The 14320-nt window shown below is 45.7% G+C and overlaps 1 protein-coding gene across 1 annotated transcript in view; it reads right to left on the bottom strand.

The window, feature by feature from the left end:
- Window positions 1-14320, bottom strand: part of rpgrip1 (RPGR interacting protein 1) — a gene marked incomplete at its 3' end in the record, with an annotated part of 80488 nt that overhangs the window by 47354 nt on the left and 18814 nt on the right. The window contains exon 15 of the mRNA XM_084337973.1: window positions 4147-4264. Coding sequence (XP_084194099.1) covers window positions 4147-4264 — 118 coding nt within the window. The remainder of the gene's footprint in view (window positions 1-4146; window positions 4265-14320) is intronic.

The raw sequence follows: 14320 nt of genomic DNA, 5'->3' as shown, positions 1-14320 counted from the left end.
ACCTACATGCAATGATGGTGAGATCACGGGAGAGAGGCGTTCGGCTCAACGCAGACAAGTGCACCATCGGAGCCACCGAAGTGAGCTACTTCGGGCACATCCTTTCAGCTGACGGCATGAAGCCTGACCCAGGCAAGATAGCTGCCATCAAGGAGATGGAGGCGCCGAAGAGCCGTGCAGAACTGGAGACCGTGCTAGGTATGGTCAACTATCTGGCGAAGTTCGCCCCGAGCCTCTCCAAGATCAACGCACCCATGAGACAGCTGCTTAAACAATCGAATGAGTTCCTGTGGGACGCGCAGCACGACGCTGCATTCCAAAAGATGAAAGACATACTTACCAGTGAACCTGGGCCAGTCCTCATCTACTTTGACCCAGATAAGGAGCTCAGTTTACAAGTGGACGCATCAAAGTATGGTCTGGGTGCTGTGCTGATGCAGGAAGGAAGGCCCATTAGCTACGCATCCAGATCACTCACGGACAGCGAGGTCAACTATGCACAAATCGAAAAGGAGATGTACGCAGTCCTTTATGGATTCAAACGTTTCCACCAATATGCCTACGGTCGCCATGTTATGGTGCAATCTGACCACAAGCCCCTGGAGTCGATCATGAAGAAGCCGATCGCCGCAGCCCCACCGCGGTTACAGAGGATGATACTGCAACTACACAAGTACAACTTCACGATCGTGCACCGCCCTGGGAAAGACATCCCAGTAGCAGACACGCTGTCCAGGAAATCACTCACCTCTCACGACGACGGTCTCAGTGAAGGGATGGACCTTCAGGTACACATGGTGTACAACAGCTTACCTGTACACGACGACAGGCTACAGGAGATCAGAGAAACGACAGACAATGACACACAGCTAAAGCTGCTCAGCCAGGCTATCCTGGAGGGATGGCCTGAGTAAAGAAAACAATGCCCCCAGAACATCACCGAATACTGGAATCACAGAGATGAACTATCCAAGACGAATGGAATAATTTTCAAGGGGGAGAAAATAGTCATCCCTACCAGCCTCAGAGGAGATATGCTGATCAAGATCCATGCAGGCCACATGGGAATGGAAAAATGCAAACTGAGAGCACGAGACATCATGTTCTGGCCTGGAATGGGTAGACATATAGAGCAAGTCGTGGAGAAGTGCTCAATATGCCAAGAGCGCCGCCCATCAAACACCAAGGAGCCCATGATGCCTCATCGTATCCCAGACCGCCCCTGGCAGGTTGTAGGGACAGATCTCTTTAACTGGAACAACCAGGACTATGTTGTGACCGTCGACTACTACAGCAGATTCTTCGAACTAGACAGACTTCACAGCACCACATCGGCAGCTGTTATCCACAAGCTAAAGGCAGCCTGTGCCAGGCATGGCGTCCCAGAGACCATAGTCTCAGACAACAGACCACAATACAAGTCTAAAGAGTTCGAGGCATTCGCCAAGTCGTGGGAGTTCACACACGTCACGTCAAGCCCACACTATCCGCAAAGCAACGGACTAGCGGAGAGAACCGTGAAGACGGCAAAATCACTCATGGACAAGGCTAAGGCAGACGGAAGAGACCCGTACCTAAGCCTCCTGGAATATCGTAACACCCCAGTCGACAACTTCAAATCGCTGGCACAGCTGTTGATGAGCCGCAGGCTACGCTCAACCCTCCCGAGCACCAACCAACAGCTGCGGCCAGGGGTAGTAAGCCAAAAAGATGGACATGACAAGCGAGTGCAGAGACAACAGCACCAGAAGAAATACTATGACAGGTCAGCTAGACCGCTGCCCCCACTACATTGTGGTGAATCTGTCAGGCTACAAGAACTTGGACGCCAGCAGTAGTCATACAACCAGCCGACACTGCGCGGTCATACCACGTTCGCACCCAAGATGGACGCGAATACCGCCGCGACCGCAGGCACCTGAGGGACACAAAAGAGGAACACTTCCAGGACAGCGACGGTATGCCAAGTCCAGAGAGCGTCGATCAACCGCCGGAGACCAACGACCCTGAACTGCCAGAGGACTCAGAAGAGAACTCAGCTTCATACTACACCAGATCCGGCCGAGCAGTGAAGCCTCAGGACATTCTAGACCTATAAATGTACAGGGTGCAGGCGGATCGCTGCCCTATTATAACACCATTTGCCCCATTGAAAAAAAAAATAAATAAAAAAGGGGTGGTGAAATGTAACAAATATTAATGTATGCTGAAATGATGACTTACTATATGTGTTGAATCTATGACCTACTTACCTTGCTTAATTGTCGATATATTCCCATTTTGTTAGCAAGCTACTTCTACAAATAAGAACTGCATATGGTAAGAGTGTTGAGACACGACCAAATAAGCCATGAATACATACCTTATTCACAGCTGAAGTATTCAAATATTAAAGCAGACTATCCAGAATAAGAGGGCACACAATACGAACTGTAATACCTTGATACATGAATCTTTATGTTTAACATATTAATCCTACCTGTTTACATTGCCTGGCCCTGACACAGGTAACGCACTTGTTATTGTTTACAAAGAAACTCTTACAGAGTATTGCACAACCCTTCTTAATTTCAATTTTGTTCATAGCTCATTAAGCTTTCTTTAAAAGAAGGAGGATGTAATATTCATGCTTTGAATATATCTTTACTATATTATTCATGCTGTGAGTATATCATTTACGACAGGCGCGCCAGGCGCACCTTGCTTATGTATACCTGACCAGGGGTCCTGACAGTCAGTTGGCTGCCAGCCGTGAATGGAGTTACACTCATGCTGAACGATGCTTACCTTTGAATAAATATATAAACGCTATCTCCTCGTCCTGAAGATTATTCTACATAAATCGAATACGACAATTAGGATGGTCCTCTCTGTACCAAAGAAGACAATCACACATGTTGATTTTTATCCTTAAGTCATTGCTAGGTAAGCTGCCCTTATATATCTCCAGACTTCTGTCCTTTTATACTTGCTTTTTTAATACCAGACGAGCAGCAAATGGGATGCTGTTAAATGTTCCTTTGATGCAGTCAGAGCTTGGTAAAGCTGCATTCTCCCACTATGCTCCCTTTTTATGGAATACGCTGCAAGTGAAACTTTGTCTACAGGCACTTCCTACTGTGAATGCTTTTAAAGGTATGCTACGATTAGCCCTTCATGAAACATGTAACTGTTTTACCTGATGCTATTGTTGATGTGATTATGCTCCTTGCCACTGCACAAATGACCCTCTGTATTTATATTTGAATTGTATGTTTTTTGTTTAATGCCCTGTTTTATGTTGAAACTTGTTGTGTGCTGTGTTGGTCAGGACTCCCTGGAAGAAGAGATCTTGTATCTCAATGGGACATTCCTGGATAAATAAAGGATAAATAAAAATAAAAAGGCCTCTAGTGACGAGGGGCCTCCAAAAGGCCTCGAGTGACGAGCGGCCTCAAAAAAAATTAAAAATTAAAGTTAAAAAAATTAAAAAAAAATGTGGGGCCTCTTGTGACGAGGGGCCTCCAAAAGGCCTCTATAGTGACGAGTGGCCTCAAACAATAAAAAATTAAAGTTAAAAAAAAATAAAAAAAAATTTGGGGCCTCTAGTGACGAGGGGCCTCAAAAAAAAATTAAAAAAAAATCTTTAATTTTTTTTTTCTTTTTTTTTTGAGGCCCCTCATCACTAGAGGCCCACGGGCCGCGGCCCGGTCGGCCCGGTCGTTAATACGGCCCTACTACTACTACTACTACTACTACTACTACTACTACTACTACTACTACTACTACTAATAAGAATAATACTATTACTACTACTACTACTACTACTACTACTACTACTACTACTACTACTACTACTACTACTACTACTACTACTACTACTACTACTACTAATAATAATAATAATAATAATATTGTAATAATAATAATAATAATAATAATAATAATAATAATAATAATAATAATAATAATAATAATAATTTACAAGCGCTTTTCAGGGAACTCAAAGACACTTTACAAAGAAAAAAGGGCAGTAAAATCAAAACAATGAACAAAATGGATTAAATTAAAGACATAACAATGGAAAACAAACAATACAAAACAGGATCAGAGATTGAAAGCAGATTTGAAAAGGTACGCTTTTTTGCGCTCTATTCTTTTTCAAACCTTGTAAAGTATTGATCTGCAGCGCTCTCCTGCCCAGTAGTTTGTCTTTCTCTGCCAATCTCCGTCTGCCCTCTTCTCTCTCTTTCTCAGACCTCTCGTTCATTGTGTTGAACTCTGCCTGGAAAGAAGACGAGTCGGTTAAAGGCAGAGTAGACGTCCCCCGAGCTCTCTTTAACTCTGCACGATTCCAGAGAGATAAAGAAATTATCATATTACATACAGACAGGTGACAAATTAAAGGAAAGATGCTGGGTCACCACCACGAGCTGCCAGCACAGCTTCAACGCACCTTGGTATAGATTCAAAGTTCAACAGTGTGCGATTGGAGGATCAAGAAAAGAGGGCAGGGTTTATAATCAATTAAGATCACCCTCTCTTCCTATCTTTGAAACGCTAGCGTAGCTAAATATAATGGATAATTATGGACATCAGACATATTTTTTTTAAGTACGACAGCTGGGTCGGAGAATTGTGAGAAAGCGGGCAGCGCGGGAGGATGTGCCAGTTCGGGCCACAGCAGCACTGTCACTAATCTGAATAATAACACGACTACAAGCAGTGCCACTCCCCCTAGTAGCGTGGGCACTAATGTCAACAACAACACTGCTAGCATTCATGCTAGGAGCAGCTACGGGCCATTGCAGGCTACTGTTATGTTGTACGTACGTAGTATTTTGTATGTAGGTAGAGGTGTAGTAATAAGACTCAGGAAGCAGATTACTTGTTAGCCTTTTAGTTAAGCATAGGGTGACCATATTTTGATTTCCAAAAAAGAGGACATAGCGTGGAATAAACTCGCCGAAACGGTAAAGTGTGCCACGGGCACGCTGTGATTCCGATCCGCGTGAAAATATTCACGGCCATAGACGAGACCGTGGGACATCTTTTTGCAACCGAATATGTATTTGCTCCCACGCGGCGCGCAAAATCGCGCAAGTCTTGTTTACATCAGGGTCCCCCATTTTCAATTCATCATAAATGTACAGTTCCCTCCCCCTTGTATATATTTACTGTATGTCACAAATGTAACAGTACTGCTTTGAGGTCTTTCTCTGGTCTGCATCCCCTTAACAATTGTGTGTATTGAGCTGTACTGTACCCATTCTGCTGTTAATAAAGTTTTCAATCAATCAATCAATCAATCAATCAATCCCGCAGTGCAATACTCCAATTCAGCCATTGGGTGGGACGGTCATGTGACCCAAATCAGCCAATGGAAGCGAGGGTCCTTAAAGTGTGGGTCCTTAAAGTGTTGCGGTCCTGAGAGTGTTGGTGCTCTCGTCCTGCAGCTGGATACTATTGCCTCACAGCGCGGCCGTCAGCGCGGCCCAGAGAGCGCCGCTGGCTCTGCGGCTCTGCAGCTGCATGCTTCTCCGGGAGTCCGGTTGGATAATGCCATGTAAAAAGTCGCATGCCTGACATATCGGCATGTAACTCGAGAACCGAGGCACGGATTTTGGTGATCCAGATGGCATTCGAACGGCAACGAATAGCGCTTTAATTCGGTCATTTATATGTTCGGCGAAAAATGCAGCCCGAGCCTTCAGATGCTCGCAAAGGGCCGTGAAACTGAAACTGAAAAACAGTGAAACCCCGGACATTTCGATGAATTAATAAACCCCCCCCGGACGCCCCAGACAGGGCGTGAAAAGAGGACATGTCCGGGCAAAAGAGGACGTTTGGTCAGCCTAGTTAAGCAGGTTAGGTACAAGCATGGTACAGCAGGGTATCATCATCTAGCTCTTCTTCTTCACTTCCTAGCATAACATCATTCTATTATCTACGCCCCATGTGGAGACTCTTGGGAGTACAGCTTCAACATGTAATGTTAGAGGACACAACATCTCCCTTCTCTGTGAAAGAATGTTACTTGCTACTCAGCATTATGCAAATTTTTCACTTTTTTTTTCTTTCACAAAACGGGTAACTCAAGGTAATCATTAAACAAAGGGAGCACAGGTTATTCAATCATTATCAAGATATAATTATATATGCACACGACTGTGTAGGAGTGTGACCACTGAGCGCTGTCATGGCAGGGCGGATCCCTAAGTCCTGCTCATCTGGAGTGTTCGAAGTGTGAGCCAGACGGGATGCGTTCCATTTCTTTCCATCACTGAGCAGAAAGGTGCTTTTGCCAATCTTCTTTTTCACTGTCATTGGTGCACTGTATCTCGGGTGTGCTTTGGGGACGTGATGTGGTGTTCTAATCCTGACTCTCTCCCCCTCCCAAAAAACAGGTGCACAAGCGCCACGCTTAGCATCTGTGTAGCGCTTCATTTTGGCTTGCTTGTTTTGGACCGTTTCTCTCACAGTCTCGTCCTGTGAACTCACAGTAGGCTGCAAGGGCAGTACGTCCAGTTTGGTGCGCATTTTACGACCGTAAAGCAGTTCATGTGGTGAAACACCAGTGGTGGCGTGGGGAGTGGCTCTGTATATTTGCAGACAACCCAACACAGCCTCTTTCCACGGTTGAGACTGCTGGATCGCTGTCTGAATGCAACTCCTCAGAACACGATGGAAGCGTTCAACAGCACCATTAGCCGCCGGATAGTAAACGGAAATCCGATTGTGAGCAATGTCTCTTTCCTTGAGGTACTCGGCGAAGGCTGCTGATGTGAATTGAGGTCCATTGTCTGTGACGACGCTCTCTGGGTTACCATGGCGACCGAACACAGAGGTTAGGAACTTGGTTACATCCGTAGTTGTAGCGTTGTGAGAAAAAGCTACCTCTGGCCACTTAGAATAGTAGTCCGTCAGCGTGATCGCGTAACGGCAGGCTGGCACAACTGACTCGAAGGGCCCGACTATGTCGAGGCCTAGCTTCTTCCACGGGCCGTCTGGCAGTGGAACTGGCTGTAGTGGTGCAAAATAAAACCTGGCCGTCTTGTCATTAGACTGACAAGAGACAAATTTGGATATGTCGGCCTGAACCTGAGCGTCCATCTTCGGCCACCAATAGAGATCCCGCAGACGCTGCTTAGTGCGTACGACCCCCTGGTGGCTCTCGTGTGCCAGTGTGAGCAGTGTACAGTATGGCGTAAGGACACTGGAGCGATGAGGCGGTTGCCTCTGAGGACGTAATTGTCCTTGACTGATAGTTCCTCTCTGATCTTGAAGTATGCGATCAGATCTTGGCTCACTGATTTCGCTGAGTGAGGCCAACCCCTGTTAATCTGACCACGCAGTGCAGTCACTTCAGGGCAGGTAGAGCAAGCAGCCCCAAACTCAGTCACCGACAGGGCACTGAGTGTAGCAGCGATGTGTGCTACTATCTTGGGCTCCACATCCATAGCAGAGTCAGTAGAAGCAGGCAGGGGAAGGCGTGAGAGGCAGTCAGCCGTGTAATTTTGTGATCCGGGTCTGTAGACTATATCGCAGAGGAGACATGCTGACCACCGGGCAACCTTTGTCGTGAGCAGCGTGGTGAGAGCCTGATGCTCGGTACGGAGAGTAAACCGTCGTCCCCATAAGTACCTTCTCCACAGTTGAATATCTTCGCTCTGTCGGCGAGAGTGTATGAGATGCAAAGGCCACCACTTTCTCAGTGCCATCTGCATGAAATTGAGTGAATAGCCCACCCAAACCGTAGTCACTTGCATCAGTGGAGATCACTGTGTGGAGAGCAGGGTCAAACAGAGCGAGAGCTGGGCTGTTTACCAGTAGCTGTTTGACTTGATCAAAACTGTTTTGCGCAGCGTCAGTCCATGTGAAGGTGTCTGTAGCGCTCACACACTCACGCATAGGGGCTACGACTGTCGCAAAATTTGGCAGAAACTTTGAGTACCAGGATACCAGTCCTAGAAAGGAACACAGGGAAACAGCATCGGAGGGAGCAGGAGCTTTCAGATCAGCTGAGATGATGTGTCCCAGGTAGCGAAGGGAGGGCTTGTTGAAGTGACATGTATCCTCATTGAGCATTAGGCCAGCATCATCTAGCCTCCGCCGCACCGTCTTCAGGTTTTGATCGTGGACGGCAGCGGTAGGACCGTAGATGATCAGGTCGTCAAAGTAGCTTTGAACGCCTGGACTGTCCTTGAGAATTGTAGCCATAATTTTCTGGAAGGCAGAGGGCGCCGAAGCCAGACCGTACGGGACCCTACAGAACCTGAACAGGCCCTCGTGCGTGATAAATGCGGTAAGGTCACGGCTCTCCTCATGCAACGGTACCTGGTAGTATGCATTTGCCAGGTCAATCGTGGAGAACACTTTTGCTCCCCGCAGGTTGGAGAGTAGTTCATCCATGTGTGGCAGTGGGTAACAGTCCATAACCACAGCCTTGTTCGGTTCACGGAGGTCCACGCACATGCGGATTCCACCGTTTTTCCTCTGTGTCACCACGATCGGTGACACCCAGGGAGAAGCGTCCACCCTCTCGATGACACTTGCTTCCAGTAGTCGCTACAGTTCAGTAGAGACAGCGTCCCTGACCGCGAAAGGCAAGCGGCGTAATTTCTGGTGCACTGGCTTAACAGTAGGGTAAATTTTTACACAATGCACAAAGCCTTTTGCACAGCCAAATGCCGTAGGAGCTGTGACAGTAGTAGCCATCACAAGGGCAGGTGTAGACGGCGTAGGAGCGGAGGAGGGGAGGACAGTAGTTCCACTAATGCAGAGGTGGAGTGAAGTCAACAGGTCCATTCCCAGCAGGGGAGTTCCTTTATCCACAGCGTAAAATGTAGCAGGGACCGTGACATTGTCTCTCCTCACCTGAGCCTGTAGGCACCCCATGACAGGTATGCTAGCCTTGGTGTACGACACCAGCCAAACAGTAGGTGCAGATAGGGTAGTTTCACTGAAGTATTTCTCATAAGTAGACATAAAAGTGGCATTATGGATACTGCTGAACCTGTGTCCACAACCAGTCTCAATTCCTGAGCCTGGGTAGTAGGTGTGTGTACATGCACATTGCATACAATCATTTTTGTAATGTCAGAAGCTTCCAAGCATAGCACTGTAGTTTCAGGAATTTCCACTGTACTCACCGACTGTGTTTTAGCACGGCAGACACGAGCAAAATGTCCTGTTTTCTGGCATAATTTGCAAGTCACTTTTACCGCTGGACATTGTGAAGAGTTCGCCAGGTGGCTCCCCGAACCACATCGGTAGCAAGAGCGAGTGGAAGCAGAATCAGTAGCATCAGCAGGTTCAGCTGGATGGGAGCGCTGCCAGTCCCGTTTCTTGAAATTATTCTGAGACCGCGGCGTCACGGCCTGTACTGGAGCCGCACGCTCTGTACTCATAGCTTTAGCGTGGAGTGCAGCTGCTTCAAACTGCATAGCTAGATTGATAGCCTTGTCCAGCGTCAAACCTGGTTCAGGCAGTAGACGTTCCCTTATCCGTGGGCTAGCTACATGTTCAATCAACTGATCCCGGAGATTTTCCTCAATTTTATTATCAAAGTCACATCTGGTAGCTAGGTCACGCAAAACAACAACGTATTGTGCAATGCTTTCATGCGGTGCTTGTGCACGCTTTCTGATCGTGTAAAATGGAGTAAAATGTGCATCCAGCGCTGCCACGGCGTTAGCCACAGAATCACCTGTATCTGGCAATGTGTAGAAAATCCGCTGACCCTCGGTACCAAGACAATGTAGAAGGGTAGCTCTCTTCCGAGCTTCGGACCAACAATTTCCAGTCGCATTTATTACCAGCATGTAATTCTTGAACATCTGGTGCCAAGTCTTGAACGGCATAGTAGGTTCCCCAGGGCATGGTAAAAACGACGTCGGAGAAGGCACATGTAAATTAGCCATCTCTCCTGCAGTAAAAATGTCAGTTAAAAAATTCCCCGGTTCAACATCCTCGTCGCCAATTGTTATGTTGTACGTACGTAGTATTTTGTATGTAGGTAGAGGTGTAGTAATAAGACTCAGGAAGCAGGTTACTCGTTAGCCTTTTTGTTAAGCAGGTTAGGTACAAGCATGGTACAGCAGGGTATCAAATCAAATCAAATCAAATTTATTTATAGGGCCCGACAACACAAGTTAATGTCCCCATGGGCCGTACAGGTCTTCTTTAAACAAGTCAAGAAGACAACATAACAATAAGTCAAGAACAGAACAAGAACACCATAGGGTCCAAACATTTTTTAGATGAATGCAAATAAATGAAAGAATGCAAGCACTCCCAGACATACCCCACGCGAAGGTAAGGAAAAACTCACTAAAACCTAACAATAGGGGAAAAAAGCTCCACAGGCAATGTGGAGGAGAGAAACCTTAGAAGGGCCGTTCAAGGGGGGATCTCCCTTCTTAGATGTCGGTGATAGTAGTGTTGCAGACGGACAGTTGGTAAGCATGCACTCATGTGTGTGGTGAAACACAGATGAGTGCATGCAATAGCAACTGTACATTTTGAAAAATTAAAGATAGAGCTAATAGCGATAGCAACTGAACATTTTGAAAGATTAAAGATAGAGTTGATAGCGGATCTATTTGAGGCACAGGGGCGGCGCAAGAGGGTCACGTCCTCCCCGTCTTAGTCACGGGACATTCAACACTCCGGTCGTTGCTCAGGGACAGCCGGAGACAGGGGGAAGGGGGGTGGCGCAGAGAGGGTCGCGAACTCCCCGACATCATCGCGGGACATCCGGCACTCCGGTCACAACTACGAGACCTCCGAAGACAGGGGGGCACGCAGAGGGGGTCGCAATCTCCCGGCCTTCGTCACGGGACGTCCAACACTCCGGTCAACACTCCAGGACAGCAAGTCATAGGAAGACAGGGAGACGGGACAGGCGTTAGACAGCTCATGAGATTGTAGTAGGCGGACATAGCAATAGATACAAGTGGTAGGCATATATGTGAATGGAGTAGATATATGAAGTAAGCGTATTATGTGAATAGAATAGAAGTACTTAACCCAGCAATGAAACCGCGTTGACTGTTAATCTGTTAACAGTCTGTTAATCAGTTGACAGGACCACGGACAGACGGCGGTGAATAACTGATCCAATGCCTCGGAGGTGCATGTAGAGCAGTCACTACAAGCTTGGCCAAGACCCCGAGGCATCCATCACCTTGGTCAGCGCCAGGAGACGGGTACTCAGAGAGAAGGGGGAGGGAGGGGGGGGGTATCATCATCTAGCATCGTGTACTCTTCTTCTGCACTTGCTGTAGGCATAACATCATTCTATTAACTACGCCCCATGTGGAGACTCTTGGGAGTACAGCTTCAACATGTAATGTTAGAGGACACAACAGCTACTACAGCGCCAAGTGATCTTGGTACTGAGAAGCCCAACAACAGAATAAAGCAAGACATTTCCTACTCGCCTTTTTTCTGGGAAAAAGATCATTCTGCAGTGCACTCTGCAGCTCCTGGTATGGAAGATTTGACTGGCTGGAATACTCAATTCAGGCAGATGCTGCATTTTGCTTCCCATGCAGGTACAGTACTGTATATCTGTATGTTGTTGTGTATGTCATAAATGTCATGATGAATTGAAAATGGGGGACCCTGATGTAAACAAGACAAAAGTCTTTCTCTGGTCTGCATCCCCTTAACAATTGTGTGTATTGAGCCGTACTGTATTGTACCCATTCTGCAATCTGTTAATAAAGTTTTCAATCAATCAATCAATCAGGATGTTTCAGCACATACATTAGGTGTTTAGTCTCAGCAGCACATACAGTAGGTGTTTAGTCTCAGCAGCACATACAGTAGGTGTTTAGTTTCAGACATACAGTAGGTGTTTAGTCTCAGCATCACATACAGTAGGTGTTTAGTTTCAGCAGCACATACAGTAGGTGTTTAGTTTCAGCAGCACATATAGTAGGTGTTTAGTCTCAGACATACAGTAGGTGTTTAGTTTCAGACATACAATAGGTGTTTAGTTTCAGCAGCACATACAGTAGGTGTTTAGTTTCAGACATACAGTAGGTGTTTAGTTTCAGCAGCACATACAGTAGGTGTTTAGTTTCAGCAGCACATACAGTAGGTGTTTAGTTTCAGGAGCACATATAGTAGGTGTTTAGTTTCAGCAGCACATACAGTAGGTGTTTAGTTTCAGCAGCACATATAGTAGGTGTTTAGTCTCAGCAGCACATACAGTAGGTGTTTAGTCTCAGCAGCACATACAGTAGGTGTTTAGTCTCAGCAGCACATACAGTAGGTGTTTAGTCTCAGCAGCACATACAGTAGGTGTTTAGTCTCAGCAGCACATACAGTAGGTGTTTAGTTTCAGCAGCACATACAGTAGGTGTTTAGTCTCAGCAGCACATACAGTAGGTGTTTAGTTTCAGACATACAGTAGGTGTTTAGTTTCAGCAGCACATACAGTAGGTGTTTAGTCTCAGCAGCACATACAGTAGGTGTTTAGTCTCAGCAGCACATATAGTAGGTGTTTAGTCTCAGCAGCACATACAGTAGGTGTTTAGTCTCAGCAGCACATATAGTAGGTGTTTAGTCTCAGCAGCACATACAGTAGGTGTTTAGTCTCAGCAGCACATATAGTAGGTGTTTAGTCTCAGCAGCACATACAGTAGGTGTTTAGTCTCAGCAGCACATACAGTAGGTGTTTAGTCTCAGCAGCACATACAGTAGGTGTTTAGTCTCAGCAGCACATACAGTAGGTGTTTAGTTTCAGCAGCACATACAGTAGGTGTTTAGTTTCAGCAGCACATACAGTAGGTGTTTAGTTTGAGCAGCACATACAGTAGGTGTTTAGTTTCAGCAGCACATACAGTAGGTGTTTAGTCTCAGCAGCACATACAGTAGGTGTTTAGTCTCAGCAGCACATACAGTAGGTGTTTAGTCTCAGCAGCACATACAGTAGGTGTTTAGTTTCAGCAGCACATACAGTAGGTGTTTAGTCTCAGCAGCACATACAGTAGGTGTTTAGTTTCAGCAGGACATACAGTAAGTGTTTAGTCTCAGCAGCACATACAGTAGGTGTTTAGTCTCAGACATACAGTAGGTGTTTAGTCTCAGAAGCACATACAGTAGGTCTTTAGTTTCAGCAGCACATACAGTAGGTGTTTAGTTTGAGAAGGACTTAACAAAAAAGTTCAGGAATGAGTGGAGGGACCGTGTTTTAACTGCCGCTCTGCTCTACTAATAATGGTTGAGTAGCCTGTGGAGGAATTTTGTTTGCTTTTTATGCACCTTCTTTTTGTCAGTTCAGTTCAGTTTGTCAGTGAATTCAAAAGTGTTGAATAAATGGAGACCCTCCAAAGATATATATCCGTTCAGTCTGCTTTTGTATAAGTGAATGTTCTTAAGAGAGAGAAACATTTTATTTTTCAATTGCCTCTCTGCTGTTGCAGGCGGGGTTTAAATACTCCGGCGAGGTAACCGGTCACCACCATACATCTACTAGGCTGCCCCCACCCCTCGTTCATATGAAATGCCGAATAACGTGGCACGGACCTCCGCGCCCAGTACTTCAAATGGCGATCAGATAATTGGATTATATTTTTTTGCATTACATCAGAGACAAGGTAAGAACACTATCTATCCAAGCTTGCGTTGATCTGATATTTCTTTCTCCAGCGCTCTAAACCACATTTCATGGGTGCATGAGGAAGGATAATAACGATAATCTAGTGTTGATTTCAGGAAGATTCGATAATCAGGCGGAAAATTACAACGTGATAAGTGGATTCCACTAAAACGCTATTTTCGCGTCTTTTTCCTGGGATTACTCCGAAGCACCCAAACTATATTCATATATTCAAAACGGTATAAAACAGAAATGTACGGATGAAAAAATAATGTTGACCAGAAGCAACTCACTGACAATCGACAGTGTTATTAGATCCATAGCTATAATATAAAATATAGGTTTAGCTCTACAAACAAGGTGAGCGCTTACATGGGGTTAATGGGCGGCAAGGCCTACGCACTTCCCGGAAGGGGCGTGGCACCCAATGTGTTAAGAGCTGGGGTGAAATGGCAGTACTACATTTCATTTCATTTCATTTTTTTTTATTCGTACATGGAATTGTTACAGTCCAACAGTACATATAGTTCACTTAATATGCTCCACTAAATTCCATGGCCGAAAGAAACAGGAAGAAGAAAATTATTATTGTACATACCTATGTACATACCTATTTTGCAGAAATGTGAACATCAACACAATTAAATTACCATAAATAAATACATTTAGTGTATATATCAGTTCAATTGCATATTTAGGTTAATTGATTTATACACACACACACATTTA

The sequence above is a fragment of the Notolepis coatsorum genome (assembly GCF_963971535.1).
Source record: "Notolepis coatsorum genome assembly, chromosome: 1".
Taxonomy (NCBI): domain Eukaryota; kingdom Metazoa; phylum Chordata; class Actinopteri; order Aulopiformes; family Paralepididae; genus Notolepis; species Notolepis coatsorum.
Note: the sequence above shows the minus strand (reverse complement) of the source record. Positions and strands in the feature narration are given on the sequence as shown.